At 44.5% G+C, this 22,485-nt stretch overlaps 1 protein-coding gene across 1 annotated transcript; it reads right to left on the reverse strand.

Annotated features, from left to right (window-relative positions):
- Positions 1-276: 276 nt before the first annotated feature.
- Positions 277-21,327, reverse strand: LOC306969144 (carbohydrate sulfotransferase 12-like; the record flags this gene model as incomplete). The annotated part of the gene is made up of 6 exons (XM_079564744.1): positions 277-568; positions 1,035-1,342; positions 3,148-3,291; positions 4,392-4,567; positions 5,109-5,211; positions 21,223-21,327. 6 exons carry the CDS (start codon positions 21,325-21,327, stop codon positions 277-279), a joined length of 1,128 nt encoding a protein of 375 aa, XP_079420870.1.
- Between the last annotated feature and the right edge of the window lie 1,158 nt (positions 21,328-22,485).

Consider the following 22,485-nt stretch of genomic DNA (forward strand, 5'->3'; position numbering starts at 1 on the left):
GAGATTAATGTCAGTGATTCAAAGAGCCTGAGACACAATACCAACCATGAGTTTCATTGAAAAAAAAAAGTTTTTTCTTTTTTTTTACCTTTATGACACTGAAATACAATTTGTATTATAATTTGGAGCGCAGTGTAGTTGAAATAATATTTACAAGTCTAGGTTGTGTTTCAAATCCCAGCTGTGACCTCTTCAGTGATTTCCACTACATAAAGGCAGCTGTAGTGATGATTGTCTTTGCAGTTCAGTAATCGCAGCCACCTATGTGCAGACTTTCTACTTTCTCTTGTTAAGCCATTTGAATTGGCCAATTGAAAGGTCAGTTCCACTTTTGTCCAGCAAGGCGTATGGTTTTGCATAGCCAAACAGCTGAAAGTCCAACTCGTAAATCCTGTAGAGCCTCCTCCTGTCCACTAGGGGCACCGCCTTAAACCAGTCCCATAGTTGATCGGTGTCGACTGGAGTTTGAGGTGCAGGCGGGAAGGAGATATCACTGTCTAGCTTTAGCATCTTCAACAGCAAGTCAGCATCTTCCTGAAGAGTCTCCAGATGCCCAATGAAGTCATACCTGGGTATAAACATTCAGAATTACTTTCAGATAACAAATAAGCTTTCATTTATCTCTAAACTCGGTTCCAAATGGATTTTGTCATGTCCTTATGTACTTTTGTGTGTGTCCAGTCCGAATCACGGTGAAATCAATGTAATGGCAGGAGACCTGCAGTGTGGAGCAGGAGACCTACTGTATATAGGAGACCGACTGTATAGATCAGGAGACCTACTGTGTGGAGCAGGAAACCTACTGTACAGAGCAGGAGACCTACTGTATGAAGCACGAGACCTACAGTATAGATCAGGAGATCTTCTGTATAGATCAGGAGACCTACTGTACAGAGCAGGAGACCTACAGTATAGATCAGGAGACCTACTGTACAGAGCAGGAGACCTACAGTATAGATCAGGAGACCTTCTGTACAGAGCAGGAGACCTACAGTATAGATCAGGAGACCTACTGTACAGAGAAGGAGACCTACTGTATCGAGCAGGGGTGGCAGAGGCGGTGAATCTGTCTCCAGTGGGGTTCAAATGGCTCAGTCGTCTCTGTGCGTGGGTCTATCAGATATTGGACAAAGTGTTGGAAGGTGGGTCGGATGCCAGACTCAAAGGCTTTGCGTCCAGTGTGCGGGGGGTGGGGCATGTTACCGTAGCGCTTCAGGATGTCCCGGCCATAATCTTTGTAAAAGTCGTCATTGTAGCGTACAAACTTGTTTCTGTACGCTGAGATGAGGCGCACAAATGGGTCACGCACAAACAGGAACTTAGTGTAGTGCTTCAGCCTGGCCTGCAGGGGGCACATGAGACGTAGTGAGTGTTCAGTCAGCTGTAACTAGTGTGTTTTCTGTTCCATTTGTACTCGGAAGTTGGAATTTCCGAATTGACCATTCCCCGATGTCGGATTTCCCACTGGGAAAGTCGGACGATCCTCACAAGCCCAGTTGGTAAAACAACATGGCAATGTTAGCCGTAAATAAAAACACCTGATGACAATATTTTATAATTATTTCTTGTGTTCCTTACTCTTTAGTTGTCCGCTCGCTGTCTGTCACTCCTCTTCTGCACTAGAGTTGAGGCTCTACGGTCGGGGTGAGGAACCTTTTTCACATAAAGGGCCAAATCATTTTTATATAGTACTCAAAGGGCCTTGCAATTTAGCTACATACATTCTAGAGACTGAGGCAGGACTTATAGCAGGGGTGGCCAACAAGACCTTGATCCGGTGAAGAGCCACAAAGGTTAGTTAGTGAGTTAGTGAGATCCCGGGGCGGTAGTTTATTGTGATTAAATATAATGTGACCGTTTCATTTAATCACAATAAACTATAACTTAATGCCTGTCCTTTTACTTTTTTGTTCAATAATTGTGTCAGATTTAATGGTTTTACTCCTCACCAAGATTGAAATAAATGTATATTAATTATTATTATTTTTAATACTGGGGTGTGTTTGTATGTGGGGCCCTGTCCACTGAGCCCCCTCCTGTGATTCGCCCCTGGCCTGTGCCTCAGTGCCTGCAGCTGCGTCCTGACTGGACTGTGCAGAGGACGCACTTTAACCAGGAGCCTCTGGACGTCTGAGATTGTGTTTTAAGTTGCATTTGTTACAGTTACTGTCACTTGTGAAAGAAAAGTCAATGACTTTGCGTATTTCTACGTTACCATGTCGCGCTTCGCATCATATGCTACATACGTAAGAGCTCCGCTTTTTTCCATTTCCTAATTTTATCTTTTTCTGTGAATATGAGGCCAAATTACATCAAATAAAGAGTAGGCTGATCAGAAACCTGAAAAGCACAGAAGCTAATCCTAGTACCACGATCTGCCTGACTGTTGTTTAACCCACATCCCACTTTGAGTGAGGCTGCACGGGCACCTTTTACACGCCGCCTCCAAAAGGAGACATACAGACTCTCATTCATGTGGATTTTTGGTCAAAGACTGTTACAGTTTATGGGAAATATTTTCCTTTTTTTTTTTACAAAGAGTCGTATGTATGTATGTATTAAACATATCCAATCATGCAAAGAGCCGCACTCTGATTGTCTGACTGATCGCCACCCCTGACTTATAGTATGGAGGATCATCATTTCTGCATATCACACTGTGGAATTTTGTACGTTTGTTGAGGCGTCTGATGTCAGCTGCAGCGATGATGATGCCACTCGAAGCTGGTTGTCCACGTTTGGGTCAGTCTTGTGAAAGCTGCTTGCTAGGCACCCAAACTCTGACGAAGAGCATTCACTTTATCCAAACGCATTTGTAACCTTTTCAACTCGTGGAGTTAAGCATGTTTCGAGGCGTAATGGCGTAAAATTACATGACCCTGATCTAGACTATTATAAATATGAAAAATGCCTCGGGGGGCCGGGCATACGGCCCTGAGACCTGAGGTTCCCCAGCCCTGCTCTACAGTTATAAATGTTTGCTTAGCGATACTAATGTTTCTCACGTCCACCCTGCTATCGATTATACATCTAAAAAACACACCGTTTGGCTCTTTGTCCGATTTTTACCCAATAAAATATTTTTTAAAAACATGTTTCCCAGCTCCGACGTCCGAGGACAAATGGAACGCAGCGTGAATCCCATACCCGTCTCTCAACTCTGGGGAAGCTGCTGAGCAAAGTGAAGGAGCTGTTTATGTGGACAATGTCCCTGTGTATGGTCCTGATGTCCGGGTACGGCTCACTTTGGTTCAGAACAAAAAGAACTCTCTTCCAGTTGGTACATGCCACCTACAGGGGACCAAACACATGATTCAATATTATTATTCGAATAAACATTAAATGAAGTTCACACGGTTGGTTCACATTTGCTGGCACAAGCCTGCTTCCTTCTTGATATGTCCACTTTTTTTTAATGCCACCATCAACCCCGTGAACTGCTACCTTAACGTGGTGGGGTTGTTTGAGTGCCTGAATGATCCCAGGAGCTCTGTTGTCTGGGGCTTCATGCCCCTGGTAGGGTCTCCCATGGCAAACAGGTCCGAGGTGACGGGTCAGACGAAGAGCAGTTCAAAAGACTCCTATGGACGTACAACAATCAAGGACCATGACGTCGCCCGGCATGGCGCAGCCAGGGCCCCACCCTGAAGCCAGACCTGGGGTTGGGGCCCAAACGCGAGCGTCTGGTGGCTGGGCCTCTGCCCACAGGGCCCGGCCGGGCACAGCCCGAAGGGACGTGGGCCCACCCTCCTGTGGACCCACCACCCGCAGAGGGATCCGTAGGGGTCGGGTGCGGAGAGGACTGGGTGGCAGTCAGAGGCAGGTGCCTCGACGACCTGGTCCACATGCGCAGTCCTGGTCACCTCCCGCGGGAGGTATTCCAGGCATGTCCTAGTGGGACAAGGCCTCGTGGAAGGCCCAGGACACGCTGGTGGAACTATGTCTCCGAGCTGGCCTGGTGTCGCATCGGGGTCCCCCAGAACAGCTGGAGGAGGTGTGTGTGGATCGGGACGTTTGGGCATCTCTGCTGAGTCTGCTGCCCCCGCGACCCGGCCCCGGATAAAGCGGAAGAAAATGGATGGATGGATGGATAAACCTAGATGCGCTGCTTTTTTGAAATTCATCCTGATCTTTCGACAGTTTCACTCAAATAAATAAAAACCATAAAGTCACAGCGAGTCATTGAGAGTCATTGGCCTCAAGTCCAAGTTAAGTCTCGAGTCCCAAACAGCAAGTCCCAAGTCAAGTCTTTTTGGAGCTTTGGTCAAGTCATTTGACTCGAGTCTCCCACTTCTGTCAGTTTTACATCTACATTTTCAGAATAATGGGTCGTCGGACTAATGGGCGGACCCGGGAGCACAGTGCTCCAGTGTGTCTGGTGTCCCTCTGACCTTGGGGACATAGCAGTAGATGATGCCGTGTTTATCGTCCACAATCAAGTGTTTGAGCTCTGGGTCGGTCAGTTCCTCCACACCTCTCACTGTTGTGTTGTGACACGCCTCCTGCAGGTGGGCCTTCCTCTGCTCCTGGATCTGAGAACCTGCTGATAAACACACGCCTTCATTCACTGTGGCAAACACGAAGAACCAAAGAATCATTCAAAACAGATGCAAAATATCCAGGATTGCTAATTGATACAAACAAATAAGACTTCACTCGGGAACTGCACAGACTACTCCGAACTACTCCTGGTATTATTATGCCTTACAATATAGTTCCCCTTTTTATCCACTTAGAAAATCCACATTGTTTAATTTTGTGTAATTATACTTTATAGTGCAACACTTCACGTATCCATAGGCCTATTTAAATAGGAAGGCGTGGAAGAGCTTCGTAGCTTCTATCTTCGCCTGGTTTAGTGCTATAGTGGAGGAGAGGCTAAATGCTAACGCCGTCTGTGCTGTGTTTACGTGACTGAGGACACGCGTGAAGACCAGACAGGTACAAATGAACTCGTCTAAGGTAAGGTAAGAACATTATCCCAGCATATAAAAACAGTGGCCTATTCCTTTAATTTTGAGCCTAAGACAGTCTGTGTGGCGCCCTCTTGTGGTTTGCATTTTGAATCAGTTGGCTGATTACTTGATCAGATGGAGGTCAACACTTACGGTCCGGAGGGACAGTCCACAGCAGCCACAGCATACAAGCAGCCACATTTCCCACCCCCACCAGCAGGAGGCGGTACAAACAGGTCTTCTCTCTCATGGTGTTCTAAGACAAAGAAGAAACATAACACACAGAGATTGTGACTTATCATAGGTACAGACGGCATCTCTGGAATCGTACATACAGTATATTGTCATGTTTGAAAACAGTTAAGGGGGAAAACAGTTTGGAGAAAAATCTAAACCTAAACCTGAATCTAAACTTCTCTTATTATTAAAAACTACTTTAAAAAATGCTGAATTATGAATATAGTTTTCTACTAAATAAAGATACAAAGACATGGGGAGGAGCAAAGTGGTTCAACAGCCCATAATACTGTAACAGAATGCTAACATGATGCTACATGCTAGCATCGTGCTAATGCTAGCTTGCACTAGCAACGACTGCCGTCTTTTTTTTTTCGCTTCTACTCGCTTCTACTTGACTTTATTTGTATGTGATAAATAAGTTTATATTTAACCAGAAAATGGCTAAAAAGAGTGAAAAACTGTGTTTTCCATAATTTTCTGTTTTCCCTCTTGGCGAGGCCACGCCCCCTTCTATGACGAGATGCCGTCTGTATAGGGACCATTGAGAGTTTTCCTCTGGAGTTCTTTGGACATCTGTTTAGATCAAGGTGCAATATTTCTTCCAGCTTTTGTCATTTCGTGAGTGACAGAAACATTGAACAGATTATTTTTTGCCAATATAGCCGTGACAACAACATGTTTAAAGGAACAGGCCACCGTTTTTACATACTAAGATATGTTCTTACCTAGCCTTAGTAGAGTTAATATATCCCCGTCTGGTCTTTGTCCGTGCGCTCTGCCAGGCAAACGGAGCACATACGCAGCCTCTCCCACATGTCACATAGCTCCAAAAAAGCTCACAATAGAAGCTACCAAGCTCTTCCACGTGTTCCCTATTTAAATAAAGTTACGTGAAGTGTTTTCATGCGAAGTATATTTACACAGAAATGTAACATGTCGATTTTATAAGCAGATAAAAAGGGGAACTATATTGTGAGGCGTAATGATACAGGAGCACAGCGTCCGCACAGTAACTCCTAAAGACTTCCCCCGCTCACTTCCGTCAATAGAAGCTGCGTGACTTGTACAGAGCCTTTTGCAACAAGCAGAAAATATATTTTGGGAAAGTGCTCATGCATTCCTACCTCATGGTGGAGCTCCTGAGTCCTGTGTCGTCGTCCGGGGTGAGTTGGAAATCTGTGAAACATTACTACACTATATACTTTCTGCTTGTTATCACAGCCCGGTACGATGCACGTAAAAGATATCGTTCACAAGTTATCCACGCTTCTTCAACTGTTCTCTGCTGCTCTACAAGTCACGCACGGACAAAGACCAGACGGGGATATATTAACACGTCTAAGGTTAGGTAAGAACATATCTTAGTATGTAAAAACGGTGGCCTATTCCTTTAAGACGAGTTCGAGCTAAAGCCTACAAACATGTGGATGCAGACAAAAATGTTTTTCCGCATGTACTCTAGATTGGTTCATTGTTAACACATTGAGTGCCAAAAACGTTTTTGCGTTGTTGTTTTTTATTACGAAATTAGACACTCTAATACACCTTTTATTTTGGTAGCTCTGTGATGAACAGACCTGAAATAAATGATGATTAAAAACCTGTGAAAAGTCACAATCTGGACTTTTCATGTATATTATTGCGTTTCTTTTCTTTTTTTTTAGTCCGAGGGGGCGTGGTGTTTCCATAGACATATTATCAATAGACTGTCATTACGCACTCCTTCCCGTTTGAGAAAATAACTTCCTTCAAGGGGGAAATCATGGTGGATTTACAGACTCCTCCTCCCCAGCTCTGATGAAGCATGTTCCTAAAAAGGGCATAAGGGCGGGATCTTCAATGTAGACTCCGTCCTTGTATGACGTGTAGTTTGGTCGTAGCTGCGCAGCTCCAATGCTAACAGTCTGGCCCTCATTAGTATAAAGGATTTCTACAATTTTTCTTACGAAAACCAGCCTGGTTTCTTTAACTGTGCCTAACCCAGTGTTATCACAGGAGAATATCAAGCTGTAGAAAGTTTTACAAAAATAGGCACCAGACTTTACAGTTCAATCCAATGCTATGCAATGTAAAACTAGCTTGTTCTGCCGCCGCTATATGGAGTACTGCAGCAATGGTGGCCCCTAGCGTCGTCGTGGTGAATCTCTGCTACAAGCGGCCATTGGGTGTTGCGCGGCGAAAAGTTGTAAACCCGACACTTCTCTCTCGCTCTCTGGTTTGACGAAGCCGAGCGGCTTCACATGGACAGATCGAAACAGTTGAGATTTTTACATTTCTCTGAGTTTTTAAACACGCAGTGTTTCAAAACGTGTCAACAATGTTGTCGTTGAAAACTGACTTGAAACGGAGATATTTAGGCATTTGCCTCTTCACATAACGTTAGTGTCTGTCCAGAGAGAAAGGAGAGTGTTGTATAAAAGACGCAATATCTCAGTTTGTAGGAAAAAAATCTGTGATTTTGAGCAAAACTAGCCTCTGTTTAGGAACTGAGGCACGTAGAATGAAACGGTTTTCACTTTCAAACGAGCCATAGCATGTGTCCATAGCTATAGCATAGAATTTGCAGTGGTGCTACAAATATCATGAAAAATTGTCTGGATTTTTGGGACTACAGCTAAATCAATAGAAAGGCACTCAGTGTGTTAATAATAATAAACAATAATGATGTGTTTTCCTATTCAAAGCTAAATAAACGTGTCACATTGTCCTTTAAGGCAGTGGTTCCAAAAGCGGGGTCACAGGACACTGAAGAGTCGGTCGCAAGATTGTTTGTTTTTGTGCCACAAATGATTCTAAATGCCAATTACATTTAACAGAAATGACGGAGTTGTTTGTAGAGTCATTCTGGGGATCGTGGGCTGAAAAGTGTGGGAGCCTCAGCTCTTGGTGTCTGTGAAGAGCGGGACAGCATTATGTGGCCACTGCAAAAGAACCTCAGGCCTCACATAACAACACAACTCTACACACTCCACTCTGCTCTCACACGTCTACAAGACAAAAGTTGCACTGATGCGCCAGGACAGTGGGGATTTCTCCTTTAAAGCAGGTAAAGTGCTTTATGAAGAAAAATCAGGGATCGATTTCTCAAACTCTGTCAAGAAACAACATGATGCAAGCGACCGATCCCAAACAAGACAGTCTGGGAGGAAAAGAGGTCTAACTCAGCTACAGGGATCTGGAGGTTGCAGTCACAGTTGACCTTTCGCAAAAGCCCCGCCCACTTAGTTTGACAGACCGAGCAACAGTAACTTCCTGATGCCGCTGCTGAAACTGTTGATTTAGCCATGCCTAATGTGTTTGTTTTCCGCATCAGTATCCAAAATGCAAATATCACACTTGAAATGAACTCTGGACGTCTCATCTGTTCCTTAAACATGTGATAATGAGGGAAGAGCAGACACCGGGTCATGGAACTCATTCCTACAGCGTTCATCTGATTTGAATGTAGAGACTCTCATATGAAAGCTGACAGGCTACAGTCTGAGCACATCTTTGGTGTTTTGTTTGAAATCCATTGTGGTGGTTTATAGAGGCAGAAACATAAGAATTGAGTCGATGTCCCAATACTTATGGACCTGACTGTATATTCAAGATATTATACTATCTAATGAAGGGTGAAGTACAACTGAAGCTACAGGTCTCAAGCGAAATCAGAGAAAACTCATGATCTCTTCTGAAATGCAACAGCACAGGTTTTCTTTTGCAGCAGTAACTACAGAAAAGGATCAGCAAACATTTAATACAAGGGTTTACTTTGCATTTTGAGGCGGGAGGTGATGAATGCAGCTCATAAAGTAACTTGCAATCTAACTTCCTGCTTTACTGATCACTTGATTTTAAAAGTAACTAAGTTACTTTTTAAAGGAGAAATTAGAAATCAGTAATCGGATTACTTTTTCAAGTAGTCTGTGGCAGCACTCTTCCTAACTTTCCTAATACATTTGTTGTATCCCAGTGGGGATGACGGAAAAGTCAGAGATTACAATATTCCAAAAAGGACAAAACAAAGGTGTAGTGCGTTTTAATTTACAATCACAGGAAGTGGTTTTCCCTGACGTTTGAGTAAAAAGGAAATATATTGATGTGGAGTAAATTAGCTGAGACTGGCCTGTAGAACAGCTTGTGCTAAGTAGTGAAAGCAGTCCGAGGCACTCGAGTCATGTGGTAAAAATGAGAAGTCCTTTATTAACAATGGACCAGCCTGCGTGATTCGACCGCACAGGTCTCCGTCATAGCATGTAAAATGATCACAGGTGTGGAGATCATGTGACCAAGCATGTCACGTGATTAAGAGCCTAATGATCAAGGGCCGACAGACAAACAACAATACAATACAATACGTTATGTTATTAATTAATTATTAATTCTAACACTGGAGACCCAGAGGAGAAACATGAAGCATAACATGAAGACAAGCTACACCCACGAATGGAGGCAAAGTAACCCAGTGAACAAGAGTAAGTACATGCATCATCATAAAACACGCCTTAGTCATGACCAACATGAGACAGAATAGAACAAAATAAATCAATGTAAAAACATCCACAATCGCAGTCAGTCCTGTATACTACGTAGGTAGAGTTGCAGTTGTTTGAGCTTTGTTAATGTGGGAGCAGTGGGAGCATGCCCCACACCTGAAGGTTCCCATCGGTTTTTTGAAGAAAGTGGTGGGTTTTTTGGGAGGAAGGCAGCTGGTCACAAGTGTATCTCTTAGGGTTGGAGGACGTTTGAAGGAGAACATGGGTGGTTCTGGGAACAGAGAGCCCAGAGTGTGGTCACAAGATAAAATGCTTTGATATGGTGCGCCATATTGCTTTATTGTATTGGACAGAATATGTTGGTGTTAGAGGGGTCGCTACTCCACCTACTGATGGAGCAATGTCTTTTTCAATTTTTCTTTAAAAGACATCGCTTAAGGCAGCTTTAAAGTAGGTTTTTCTTTCGATGCATTAACCTCTAAGTCAGGGGTGTCAAACTCATTTTGGGTCGTGGGCCTCATTTAATAGAGAACATTTATTTTTCAAATAAATGAATAATAATGAGCTGTGATTTGGTCAAAGCCCCAACTTGACTGTAGCTTCATTAAAAACAACGGCTTACACTTGTATTGCACTTTACAAGCCTGTGTCACAAGTTCCTCAAAGTACTACACAGTAGCCATTATTCAATCACTCCACACTCGGTAGTGGTAAGCTGTTGTTGAAGCCACAGTCGCCATGGGGCAGACTGTCCATTTACCATGTGGCTATATAATGCGTTGTTCATATCCTGAGCTCTTGTTATGTCAGGGCCCTCTGCTGGACATGTGTGGAACTCTTTTTTATTTAATGCCCCCTGGTGGCTAGAATAAGCATTCTGGCTATTCTTTAAAAAATCATAACTCCGCACAGGAATGGGCAAGAGACTATGCTATACAGGGCAGGGGCCGAAGTAGATCATCTTGCGGGCCGGATTAGGCCCGCGGGCCGTATGTTTGACACCCCTGCTCTAAGTGAACGCTTTTGTATCTGTATTTGATCAAACAGGTGAAACTCGGAAAATTAGAATATTGTTAAAAAGTGCATTCATTTCTGTAATTCAACCTAAACTGTGAAACTGATGCTCTCATTACATGCAGTGAGATATGTCAAGCCTTTATTTGTTTTCATTTTGATCATTATGGCTCAGCTTGTAAAAAACACAAATTCAAAATCTGATAAAATCAGAATATTTTGAAAATGGACTGTAAGCCATAATCATCCATTTTAAAACAGGCTAAAAAAGGCTTGACATATGTCACTTTGCAGGTAATGAGTCTACATCAATGCTTCACATTTGAAGCTGAATTACAGAAATAAATGAACTTTTGCACGACATTCTGAGAGTTTGACCTGCAGTAAACATTGAATGACATCATCCAAAAGAGAACTCACAGTTGTGCGAGGCCGGCTGCTGTGAGTCGCGGTGCTCTCCTCTGAACGCAGTCTCAGGGAAATGACAGATCAGGTTTGTTGTTCTCATGAAGAGGACGGACACTGACTCAGACACTCCCATATCTCAGACTCCTCACTTCACACTATCATGCACTTTCACCAAACAAAGGAACAACACATCCTCACACGGTCTTAAATTTATGATACCAAGCAAAGACTCCCAAATGTCCCCAGTGCAGCCCCCTGTTTACTGTTATATCATTAGGGTCTATGTTAAACTAATCATTTCAATTGGCCTAATATAAGTACAATATTTCACAACCAATTTAACCTCTTAACCAGTTCGGCTTTACCCAAATCTAAAAGCTTACAGCCTGTACATGCTTTTCAGTCACGTGACTTTTGTTGTTGTCGGGGCAGCCATATGCCCCAGAAGAATCGCAGAAGAGAAAATTGATAACCTGAGAAAGAAGAAAAAAGTGACGTATGCTGAAGCATTGAAACAGATCGAAGAAGAAAATGATGTACCGAAACGAAATGACAATGTAATTATGATTCATCTGAAGGGATTTTTGGCATTTATGGTAATGGTGTTAAATTGTGCGGCAGATTTACAGAGTAAAACAGACTGCATTAATAAGATTCTTGAAGCAGCAAGGACGTTCATGAATATGGATGGGATTACTGAGGAGGAGTTGGTTAAAACTCTGAAGGAAGGGCGCGAAGGAGGGTCAAAGTAGTAATCACTGTTGGGTTGAAGCAGATTGGAAATTATTTTTAATGCAATTTGGCTTGAACGATGTTATTTTACACTAAAGCCAGTAGGTGGCGGAAATGCACTTTTGAGTTTGCATCCGCCATTAAACATCCAAAGAAAAAGAAGAAGACTTTTGTTATTTTGAAGGGTGCGTACCGATGTTCCCCGGGTCCGATGTTCCCCGGGTCCGATGTTCCCCCACTTGTATTGACGGGGGAACATCGGACTCGGGGAACATCGGTACCTCGCATATTAAAAAGTCCCGATGTTCCCTGGGTCCGATGTTCCCCCGTCAATAGAAGTGCCAACGCTGCACGCGATCAGGGTAGACTTACGCACAGGCATAATGCAGCGCTCTTCATTCATCAGGCAAAACTAAAACAATCATCAGCAAATATAAGTAGGCTACTCATGCCCCAACACTACGTTAGCCTGTAGTGTTCTCTGGAGCCGGTCACAGCGGAGGGTGCAAGCAGGGATGACATGTCGAGGCACAAGGAACTGGTACACGATGCAACATCTGCACAGAGACAGCCAGATGTGCGCGTCCTGCAGACAAAGGTACAGACCGCGCAGATGTCTCTGTCCTGGAGAGGCAGTGAACACTGAATGATCAGGACCGTGGGGTGGGCTTGGACAAAATTGGGTGTTCGCAGGTCCACCCGCGGTGCCGCGTAATTGTGCCATAAGCCCCGAGCACTTTTCCTTTGCTGCGCTTCCTCAGCGTTCTCATTTAATATAGGCTATGGATCGTTTTCATGTCAAAAAACAGCGGCACAAATACAGTTCAACGTCATTCAGTGTCAGTGGCCTCAGTGGTGCCTCTCAGAGCGTCTGATGGCCAAAGCACAGTGCGTAATGCGCGCATGACAGGCAGCGGCACTGGGAGAGGAGTGAGGACGCATGTTGCCCCATTCGTAAAAAGACCCCTAATTTAATGTGTATAAGGCTGGAGTGTAGCCATCAGAAAAGACTTGCTGAGAGTTAGGAGCAGCTATGGCACGAGCCGCTGCACTGGCTCTCCGCACGATGGACTACGCTGGGGCTCACGGACAATCACAAGAAAAAAACATGGATTTACGCACGATCGAGCTACAACAACGAACCAATCAAGCAGGTTGCGAAGATAAACGGGGGGAGATCTGTTTACAAAAAAGAAAAGCGGCTGTGGGTGAGTTTGGTGTTGCTAAACTGCGACACGTTCTTATTCTGAGGTTGTACAAAAATGTTGTAGGCTATTACAATGCGAGATCTACAAGACTTATAGTATGTTATAAAGTAGCCTAATCAGTAGGCTAGTTATGAGCGAAACCAAGCCACTTGTTGCTCCATTATCCGCGCGTACAGGGCCGCTCTGTGCCAAGCGGTGAAGAGAGAGGCGGGGGGCGTGTTCACTGCTTGTATCGGTCGGGGAACACCGGGCCCTCCGGCGTTCGGAGGGTCCGATGTTCCCCGAGGTACGGGGGAACATCGGACCCGGGGAACATCGGACCCGGGGAACATCGGGCCGACCCCATTTTGAATACCGGAGTAGAATTATGCAGTACTACAACATGTAACAATATCTCCACTCAGGATATAAAAGAAAGACAATTCATTGACATTGGCATTTTTATGACTCGTAATCATTGCTCAAGAAGATAAGAGTAAAAACACGGCCCCAGAGGCGCACTTTTACGTGAAGAAACCAGTGAGTCAGTGTTTAAGACGTTACCATGCTACCGGTTAGCATTTAGCTTCAACAGTTCAGCTCCGACCTCTCCAAGAGAAAGCCTTGAACCACACTCCAAACATCTAGCCTTGGATACAACATGTGACAGAGGTCAGAGCTGAGCTGTTACTGTAGTATTTCCTCAGTGTACATACTGTAGATGTGAGCCACACATGTATTTATCGTGTTGAAGTCATTGACAGTTGCTAACTGGTAGCATGCTAACTTCTTGAGCAGCTTAAACACTGACTCAGACTGAGACTCTGTTGACAAACTGTAAACATCACAGAGAAAGGTTTTCTGTTTCCTCTTTGATGTGTTCATTTAGTCTTCAGAGTGAAGCAGATCTTTAGTAAATCCTGCTGTAGCTCGACAGACAGAGCTGCTACATCTGTGCCACATTTGCTGGTTGTATCACACAAACGTTTGTCTCTGGGGCCGTGTTTTAACTCTTATCTTCTTGAGCAATGATTACGAGTACATAAAAATGCCACTGTCAATGAGTTGTCTTTCATTTTCATCCTGTGTAGAGATATTGTTACGGGTTGTAGTACTGCAAAATGCAACCTCGGTATTCAAAATGGCCTCCGGAACTATGTGTGATATAATTGGAAACGTATGTATAGGCCAGTGTAGTGCCTCATTTGAAAGCTAAGACCTACAAAACTCATCTAAATGGATCTTTTTCCTCACGTTGTTGTCACTTTTTTTACATTTTTCCATCGTTTTTTATGGGTTTTCATCACTTTTTTTGTTCACGTTTTTGTTACTATGTTGACACTTTTTTCAAGAAGCTTTTAGAGGGTTCAGGTGGGGGATTAAGAGGTTAAACATCTATATATCAAATTTAAAATGAAAACAGACATTTTTGTAACTGCAGGTAAGCCAGATGGTGTTTAAATCAAATCAAATTCACTTTATTTATCCGTTAGGAACTTTATTTGCAGAAGTGCCAGTACGAGCCCGATAAAAGCAGTACAGGTAGGGAGGAAAGCGGAAGGTGATAATGGACCCCAGGAAGAGTAGTCTTTGCGTTGGTAAAGACTAATGGGGATCCTTAAATAAAGAAAGATAAAGGGACCTGAACCTGCGCCCTGACGAGTGTGTGAGGAGTCTGTGGAGATCTGGGTTCCTCTCCTTAGAAGTCTGGAGTTATAGATGCTCCTGAGTGAGTCTTGCTCCTGTCCTGACCGATGATTTTACTGAGCACGTTGCGGTGGGTGAGAGTGAGTGAACCAAACCAGACAGTGATGTTGAATGCAAGGATGGATTCAATGAAACATTTGCAGAAAGAGGCGAGAATGGATGGGTGGACTTTGAGTTAAAGTTAAACATACACAGTAAATAAACCACACACTAAGTATACAGGCAGGCCCGGATCTACAGGAGTACAAAAGAGTCCATTGTAACCTCATTTTAAAACAAACATGCGCGCGTGTATGTGTGTATGTGAGTGTGTGAGTGTGTTGGGGGAGGGGGTCCAAAAAAAATAGTTTTGTACGCTGGGCCCAGGTTGGTGCTACACCCCTTGAGACGACGGCCGGGCAGGAAGCAGCAGCAGCAGCAGCGTGAAGTTTCAGAATTAACCCCGGGAGGAAACCTGCCGTCCCTGGAGAAGACGGATCTCCTCTGTGCCTCACAACCACGGTTATGGGACAGAAACATGGTAGACAATATCCACTGACTGTGAGTGGATATATCTGATACTGAACCGACCTTTTACCATTTTATAAACACAAACATTTTTAATCGCTGCGCAAAATGCCGCGGCTAGCAACAGTATGCTATTTCTAGTGACAGTATGTTGTTGCTAGTGACAGCATGCTAATGCTAGTGGCAGCATTTGATAGACAGCAGCATGTACCCCTACAGGGCTAGTTTTTTCCCCAAAGCTTTCTCTTGTCTTCATTAAAATCCCCTCTCTAACATGTGCGATATTTTCCTCCAGTTGCAGCACTTAGGGCCATCAGGAAGCTGACCCTCCCTCTCCCTCCCACCCCTCTTTCCGCTCCCCCGCTCCACAATCAAGGAGAAACATAATTTCAGTTTGTACGTGACTAGAAACGCACATTTTATTCATTAAGACGGTACATGATTGTTATACAAATAGTTAATGCGTACTTTTGAAGCTTTGGCACCTGATTTCCCCTGTTTTCAAACCATGAAAGGAGGAGGTAGAGCTGTGTACTGTGAGCTGCTGCCCTAACTCGTTTCTAGCTCTTACAATACCGATGGTGACAGGATTCGATCCTCCAGTCACAAGACCTGCTCTGCTATCTGTGCCACTGTCAATAGACTGAAGCAGAGCTCATGTTTGGCAGTGTCTGTGCTGGATAAGGCGTCTGAAATCATGTGTGCATGAAGAAAGATTAACCAATGAGCTTACAGCAGCGGCCTCAAGACCCACCCCCTGAATTGCATCCATTAAGAGAAATACACAAAATAAATACAGAAATAAATGAATGAATACAAATACATACAGAAAAAAATAAATACAAAAATAAATACAGAAATAAATACAAAAATAAATATATAAATAAATACAGAAATAAATACAAAAATAAATATATAAATAAATACATAAATATATAAAGAGAGCTGAGGGTTGGAATAAACAAATATCACAAAAATTACACTACTCCTCAGCCTCCCCGGTAAGGTCTACTCCGGGGTGCTGGAGAGGAGGATCCGGCCGATGGTCGAACCTTGGATCCAGGAGGAACAATGCGGTTTTCGACCTGGTCGTGGCACACTGGACCAGCTCTATACCCTTCATCGGGTGCTCAAGGGTTCGTGGGAGTTCGCCCAACCAGTCCACATGTGTTTTGTGGATTTGGAGAAAGCGTTCGACCGTGTCCCTCGTGGTGCCCTGTGGGGGGTGCTCCAGGAGTATGGGGTCCGGGGCCCTCTGCTAAGGGCTGTCCGTTCCCTGTATGACCGCAGCAGGAGCTTGGTTCGCATTGCCGGCAGTAAGTCAGACCTGTTCCCGGTGCGTGTTGGTCTCCGCCAGGGCTGTCCTTTGTCACCGGTTCCGGAGATCGACAGACGGATCGGTGCAGCGTCAGCAGTGATGCGGTCGCTGTATCGGTCTGTCGTGGTGAAGAGGGAGCTGAGTCGGGGGGCAAAGCTCTCGATTTACCGATCGATCTACGTTCCCACCCTCACCTATGGTCATGAGATTTGGGTAATGACCGAAAGGACAAGATCGCGAATAAAAGCGGCAGAAATGAGTTTCCTTCGCAGGGTGGCTGGGCGCACCCTTCAAGATCGGGTGAGGAGCTCAGTTACCCAGGAGGAGCTCGGAGTAGAGTCGCTGCTCCTTCACGTCGAAAGGAGCCAGCTGAGGTGGCTCAGGCATCTGTTCCGGATGCCTCCTGGTCGCCTCCCGCGGGAGGTGTTCCAGGCATCTCCTAGTGGGACAAGGCCTCGTGGAAGACCCAGGACACGGTGGTGGGACTATGTCTCCGAGCTGGCCTGGTGTCGCCTCGGGGTCCCCCCAGAACAGCTGGAGGAGGTGTGTGTGGATCGGGAAGTTTGGGCATCTCTGCTGAGACTGCTGACCTGTGACCCAGCCCCGGATAAAGAGGAAGAAAATGGATGGATGGATAAAACGTATTTATACTAAAGAAATGAAAAATCTTGTTCAAAACATCTTTTAATTTACAGCTATTTTAATTTTTATTGTATTAGCCATCCATCCATCTATCTTCTTCCTCTTTGGGGCCGGGTCGCGGAGGCTTCCCTCTCTTCGCAAACTTCCTCCAGCTGTGCTGTGGGACCCCGAGACATAGACCCTCTTTACTTCAACAATAGCTAAATTATGAATGTAACAAAGTGGCGCAACAACCCATAAATACATAAATAACGGAGGAGGCAAACCATGATTCTGACGTTAGCTTCATGCTCAATCTAATGTGTTTGTCTGGCAGAAACCGTCCATATTGTGCCTTTATCTGCACAAACCCGAGTGTGCTCTCAATCATCCACAAATCTCTTATCAGTACGATGATATTCATGAAATATCGAAGGTTTACATACCTAGACCAAGGCATTAAATTTGCATAATAATTTGGAACGCTGTGTAAACTTGCCTTGCCTATGCGCTGTCTAGCGTGCAGTCGACCGCCTGAAGTGACAGTGCAAAGTTTATATTTCTGAATATACGTGTCAGGCGTTTGTGCGTGCACCTAAACAAAGCACATGTGTGTCCTAATCCGGCCTACAAAGCCTTTATTCCAACAAAGTACAAGCACAATGTTGTCCAAGAATAGCCAAAACACGAGCCTCGCGCTCCTCCATGAGCGCTTTAGCTCCGTGTTTGGAAAGTGAAACTGAAACATATCTCACCGAGCTCCCTGAGAGACCTGAACCATTACCTCCAGATTCCACATTCTGCGTGTTCGCCCCGTTCCACTCCGCCCCGAGGTTATTTCATCTGTTCAGAAACACATCGTCCACTCCGCTCCGAGGTCTGCGTGGCCTCTCCGCCTCGCCGCGATAAAAATACAGATCAGCTCTATTTTCAGCTACGTCTGCGCCCGGTCAGCTCCGGCCAGATCAAGTCAGTTCAGATCGCACCAGAAGACAGGACACAGGGACAACATCCGGGTTTTCGAAGTAAAATGTCCAAGTATACACAACGCATCCAACATAAAAATATACATGAGGTATTTTTCTGTATATTTACATTCAAGTTGAACTATATCTAATCTGTATTAAATGTACACTACTTGTAAATCTCAAAATTACATTAAAATTCATTTGTATTGATATATAATGTATTTAAATATACATAAATGTGTCACTTTCTTATGTGCATACCGTATTTTCCGGACTATAAGTCACACTTTTTTTCATAGTTTGGCAGGGGGCGGTCTTATACTCCGGAGCGACTAATATGTTTTTTTTTCTTTTCTTAAAGGATCTGTATCATGCTATTTTAGCCATTCCAAAGTTAAGTATAGGCATGTATATGATATATTGTACCTCTACCATTATGGATCACTCATTTTTGTGATAAATATAAGTGTTTTCTGGAGGTATTTTTCAAACCCGGAAGACACAACGCTTTGATTCAGTTAACTCCGCCCCCTCTCTCCGCACATACTTTACTGTAATATAAATAAACAGCAATAAGTGAAGTTACTTCACGATGCAGTTATACGGAGTTGACATCTGCAACACAGCTTCATAAATGGCTAACACACAAGCTAATATGCTAACACACATGCTAATATGCTAACACACAAGCTAACACGCGCTTGGATTGACTCACCGCTCTGCTCCATCGCTGTTTACATTATGGGACTCGCGTTGGTTATAAAAGTTAATCCACTTTGATTCAGGCAAAGGTTCATTAAACATCCATCAGTGACAGTCACAGAAAAACAATATTTTGGTGAAAGTCGCAAAATCCCGGAGAAAAAACAACTTTTGACGGGAGTGGCCTCTTCTTTAGGAAGGTTGAATCATAGACTGTATACACTCCTGTCCTCGTAGCCAAACGCGCTTCTTTTTCTCAGTTTGTGACATTATCGTTAGGTAAGAATAAAGAACAGGTGTGTGAGTAGGTAGCGAGCTCCATCTTCAGCTGCAGCGCAAACATGACTGATCTGTTCAGACGCTCAGGGGATTTTTTTTTTTCCTTTTCCTTTATTTATTTATTTCTTACAACAGAAATAATGAAAAGGGTGGTTTACAAATTAAAATCAGGGCGTAAGCATAGACTTAAGACATTGCATTACAGACGTCGAGCACTTCCGTTCCGCTGTGACGACACAACTGAACACTCAGTCGTTCACCAGGAGAGAGAGGAGCAGCTGCTCAGAGAGCAGGATTCAGGAGGATTACTGAGAGCTGCGTGAATGAAGTCACAAACCACTCTGGGGGTGTTTTTGATAAGGAAATAGCATAACAACATGGCTAAAAGCTCTAAAAAGTCGATTTTGCATGATACGACCTTTAAATTCCAATACATAATATCATGCCACTAGAGGGCACTGCAGGCTAATCGAGCAGCAGAAGGAAAGTTTGGAGCAAGCTAGAAGCGGAGGTTACACTTAGAAGAAAACAAAACAAAGCTGATCACGGCCTTAAGGCTCGAGCCACAGCTAGAGGGACGACTTTGCAAATGAAAGATAGAAAAACATGCTGGTGGGAGAGGTTTGTCAACGGTGCAGAGGTTTGTTCCTTATGCTTTAGTATCTGAACTGTTTATGTGACGTTAACATAACAGACACCTATTTAGTTCGTTGTGTAATGTGTCACGTTGGTAAACCGCACTCTATTCAGCCTGTAGTTTTTTTCTCATTACGCATTTTAGGGCTAGTGCGTCTTATACTCCGGAGCGACTTATAGTCCGTATTCAGTACATATAGTTGCATTGCGCCTGAAATAATACTCAATAAACAATTTCCATACTGTAAAGTCCTTTTTTTTATGGTTATTCTGTAAATGATGTCTTTGTCCTTTTCATTCAGCATGCAGCTTGTTTTCGGACGGCCTCAATGAGATCACATCCTGTCGCACATATCGACACTTGCAAGCAGCAATGGACGAGGAGAAACTCATTGTTGAAGTGGAGAATCGAAAGATTTTATATGACCCAGGCCATCCTTTTTATAAGCATATATATAATAGAAAGAAGCACATTTGCGCGAGTTTTGGAGGTAGAATATGGTAAGTTGACTGTTCTTCCATCCTTGTAATAAGTGTTTATTACTTACATTGTGGGGGTGGTCGTTTGCGATGGGATATTTTTTTCGTTGTTGTTGAAAATAACAAGAGGCTGAGTTATGTATTAAATTAGATATTTGTTTTGTGGCAGTATGAATGATGCGTAGTTGCCTGCGGGGTATAAATAGGGCAGCATTCCCCTTTGTTCGTCCCACCTGACCTCTCCCCTCCGTGACGTCACCCGCCGACCAGAAGCTAGCATGGCTGTCGGAGCTTCGTAGTGTAACGTGTATGAAGATTGTCGCTAAGAACGAGGAAATGTCACTGTCTCAAGGCGTCAGTTCCAGTCGACTGAAGAACACTTTCATACACATCGGGAGGCTGAACTCTCTGTGGCTCAACCAGGACTTTTATTGATACTCCTTATCGATCCGGTACTTTAACGGTGCTCTTATCGGTACTTACAAAGAAGAAAAAAACGTTAGATAGAGGCTACTGTATATAGGCAATGTAGCCTAGGCCAATATTTTTATTACACTTTTTATTACACATTTACTCTGCATTTGGACCTAATTTATTTCCAATTTGTGCAAACACTTAATATATGGGAGGTAAAATACAAGTATACACCAAAATGTAAAGTGTAATATTTTTGAAAATAATCTAGTAAGTAAAGGATTAAGTGTCATACATGTTTGTTAATCAGGCTGTTGGTTAGATTTGGCTGGAGCTATTGGGACTGAGCCTAAAGGAAAACTGCTGTAAAATAAGGCTCGCACTGACACGTGTGCGCGTTCACGCCACTGTGTGCGTTGTTTGCGGAAAAAATAGACTCTACTCGAATCGGGTATTTGTGACAGTGCGAGGCTCTGTTCAATATGTAGGCGTGACGTTTCGCTTTTTACAACGGTTTGGCGGCAGCAGCTCGCGGGGGGGTTACGCAGCGTGACTTTCCGTGCACACCTGTCTCACCGCGTGCACGGCTGCAGAAGGAGGCACGGAGCGGGGCAGGTCTGACACCGCGCTCTCCTGCGGGGCACCGGGGATGGACAGATCCGATGCAGGGAATAAATTCATGTGAGCGACAGAGCCTTTTGGTGCTTATTTTTGCGCGGGTGATGAGGGCGGCAACACAGCGACCCCGTTAGCCCGACTGTACTCGACAGAATACATAAACTCTACACTCACTGTGGACCAGTCGTAGAACCTGCTGCTCTTCGCTCTTTATCCGATGATTCTCACTGGTCTGGTCATTGTGTCCATTTGGCAAAACTTAATCCATAACAAAAGGCCTGTCATCACCTGCCCATCGCCGCTTCTTTTACGTGTCTAAAGTTGTAAATAAGCCATTAACAGTAGCTTCAGCGTCCGCGTGGCAGTTGTTTTGGTTTCAGAGGAATCACGTAACAGCGAGGCTGAGTGTGAGATGCATTCATGGACCGTGAGAAGTGCGGGAAACGCAAGTCTTTCACAAATGCGCGGAAAAATGGGACAAATAATTTGCAGCACTCTTTGCTTGCACCAGAGGCCGGACCTGCCCTCAAGCCTGAAATCCGGCCCCAGGCCAGAATACTTTAAGCCCTGCGGCTGGACAGTGCAGGACCATTTACAGCAGCACCATCTCCTGCATCACCCGTTTGTTTGTTTTGTTTTGTTTTGTTTGTTTGTATACTTTATTGTTCCCGTAGGGAAATTCGTCCTCTGCATTTAACCCATCCTTCGATGCCGCTGGGGCAACCCGTAAGGAGCAGTGGTCGACGGCAGTGCCACGCCCGGGGACCCATCTCCATGATGTGGAGCCAGGCTGATGGTCAGAATCACCTGGCTGGAGGATTCACCTTTTGTACATGTTTTTAGTGGTAGGGGAAACCGGAGTACCCGGAGTAAACCTACGCAGACACGGGGAGAACATGCAAACTCCACACTGAAAGGCCCCGTCCTGGTGGGAATCGAACCCGGGACCTTCTAGCTGTGAAGCGGTGGCGCTAACCGCTGCGCTACTGTGCCGCCCGTGTCCATCCAGCTGGGTCCTACTGAAAGGCGGTCCCAGAGCCCACGAGAGAGGGCCAATTGGCTTGTTGCACCGGGCAACGTAAATTCACTTCCGCATTCCACGGTGTGATTGCTTGCACTTCCGGTTCAGTTCTGAGCCAGCTGAAAACAATGGCGCAGTTTTACACCCGCTGTCTTCAGGACCTGCCAAAAGTGTCTATTAATGACGTTCATCGCTTGATT

The sequence above is a fragment of the Gobius niger genome (genome assembly GCF_951799975.1).
Source record: "Gobius niger genome assembly, chromosome: 10".
Lineage (NCBI taxonomy): Eukaryota > Metazoa > Chordata > Actinopteri > Gobiiformes > Gobiidae > Gobius > Gobius niger.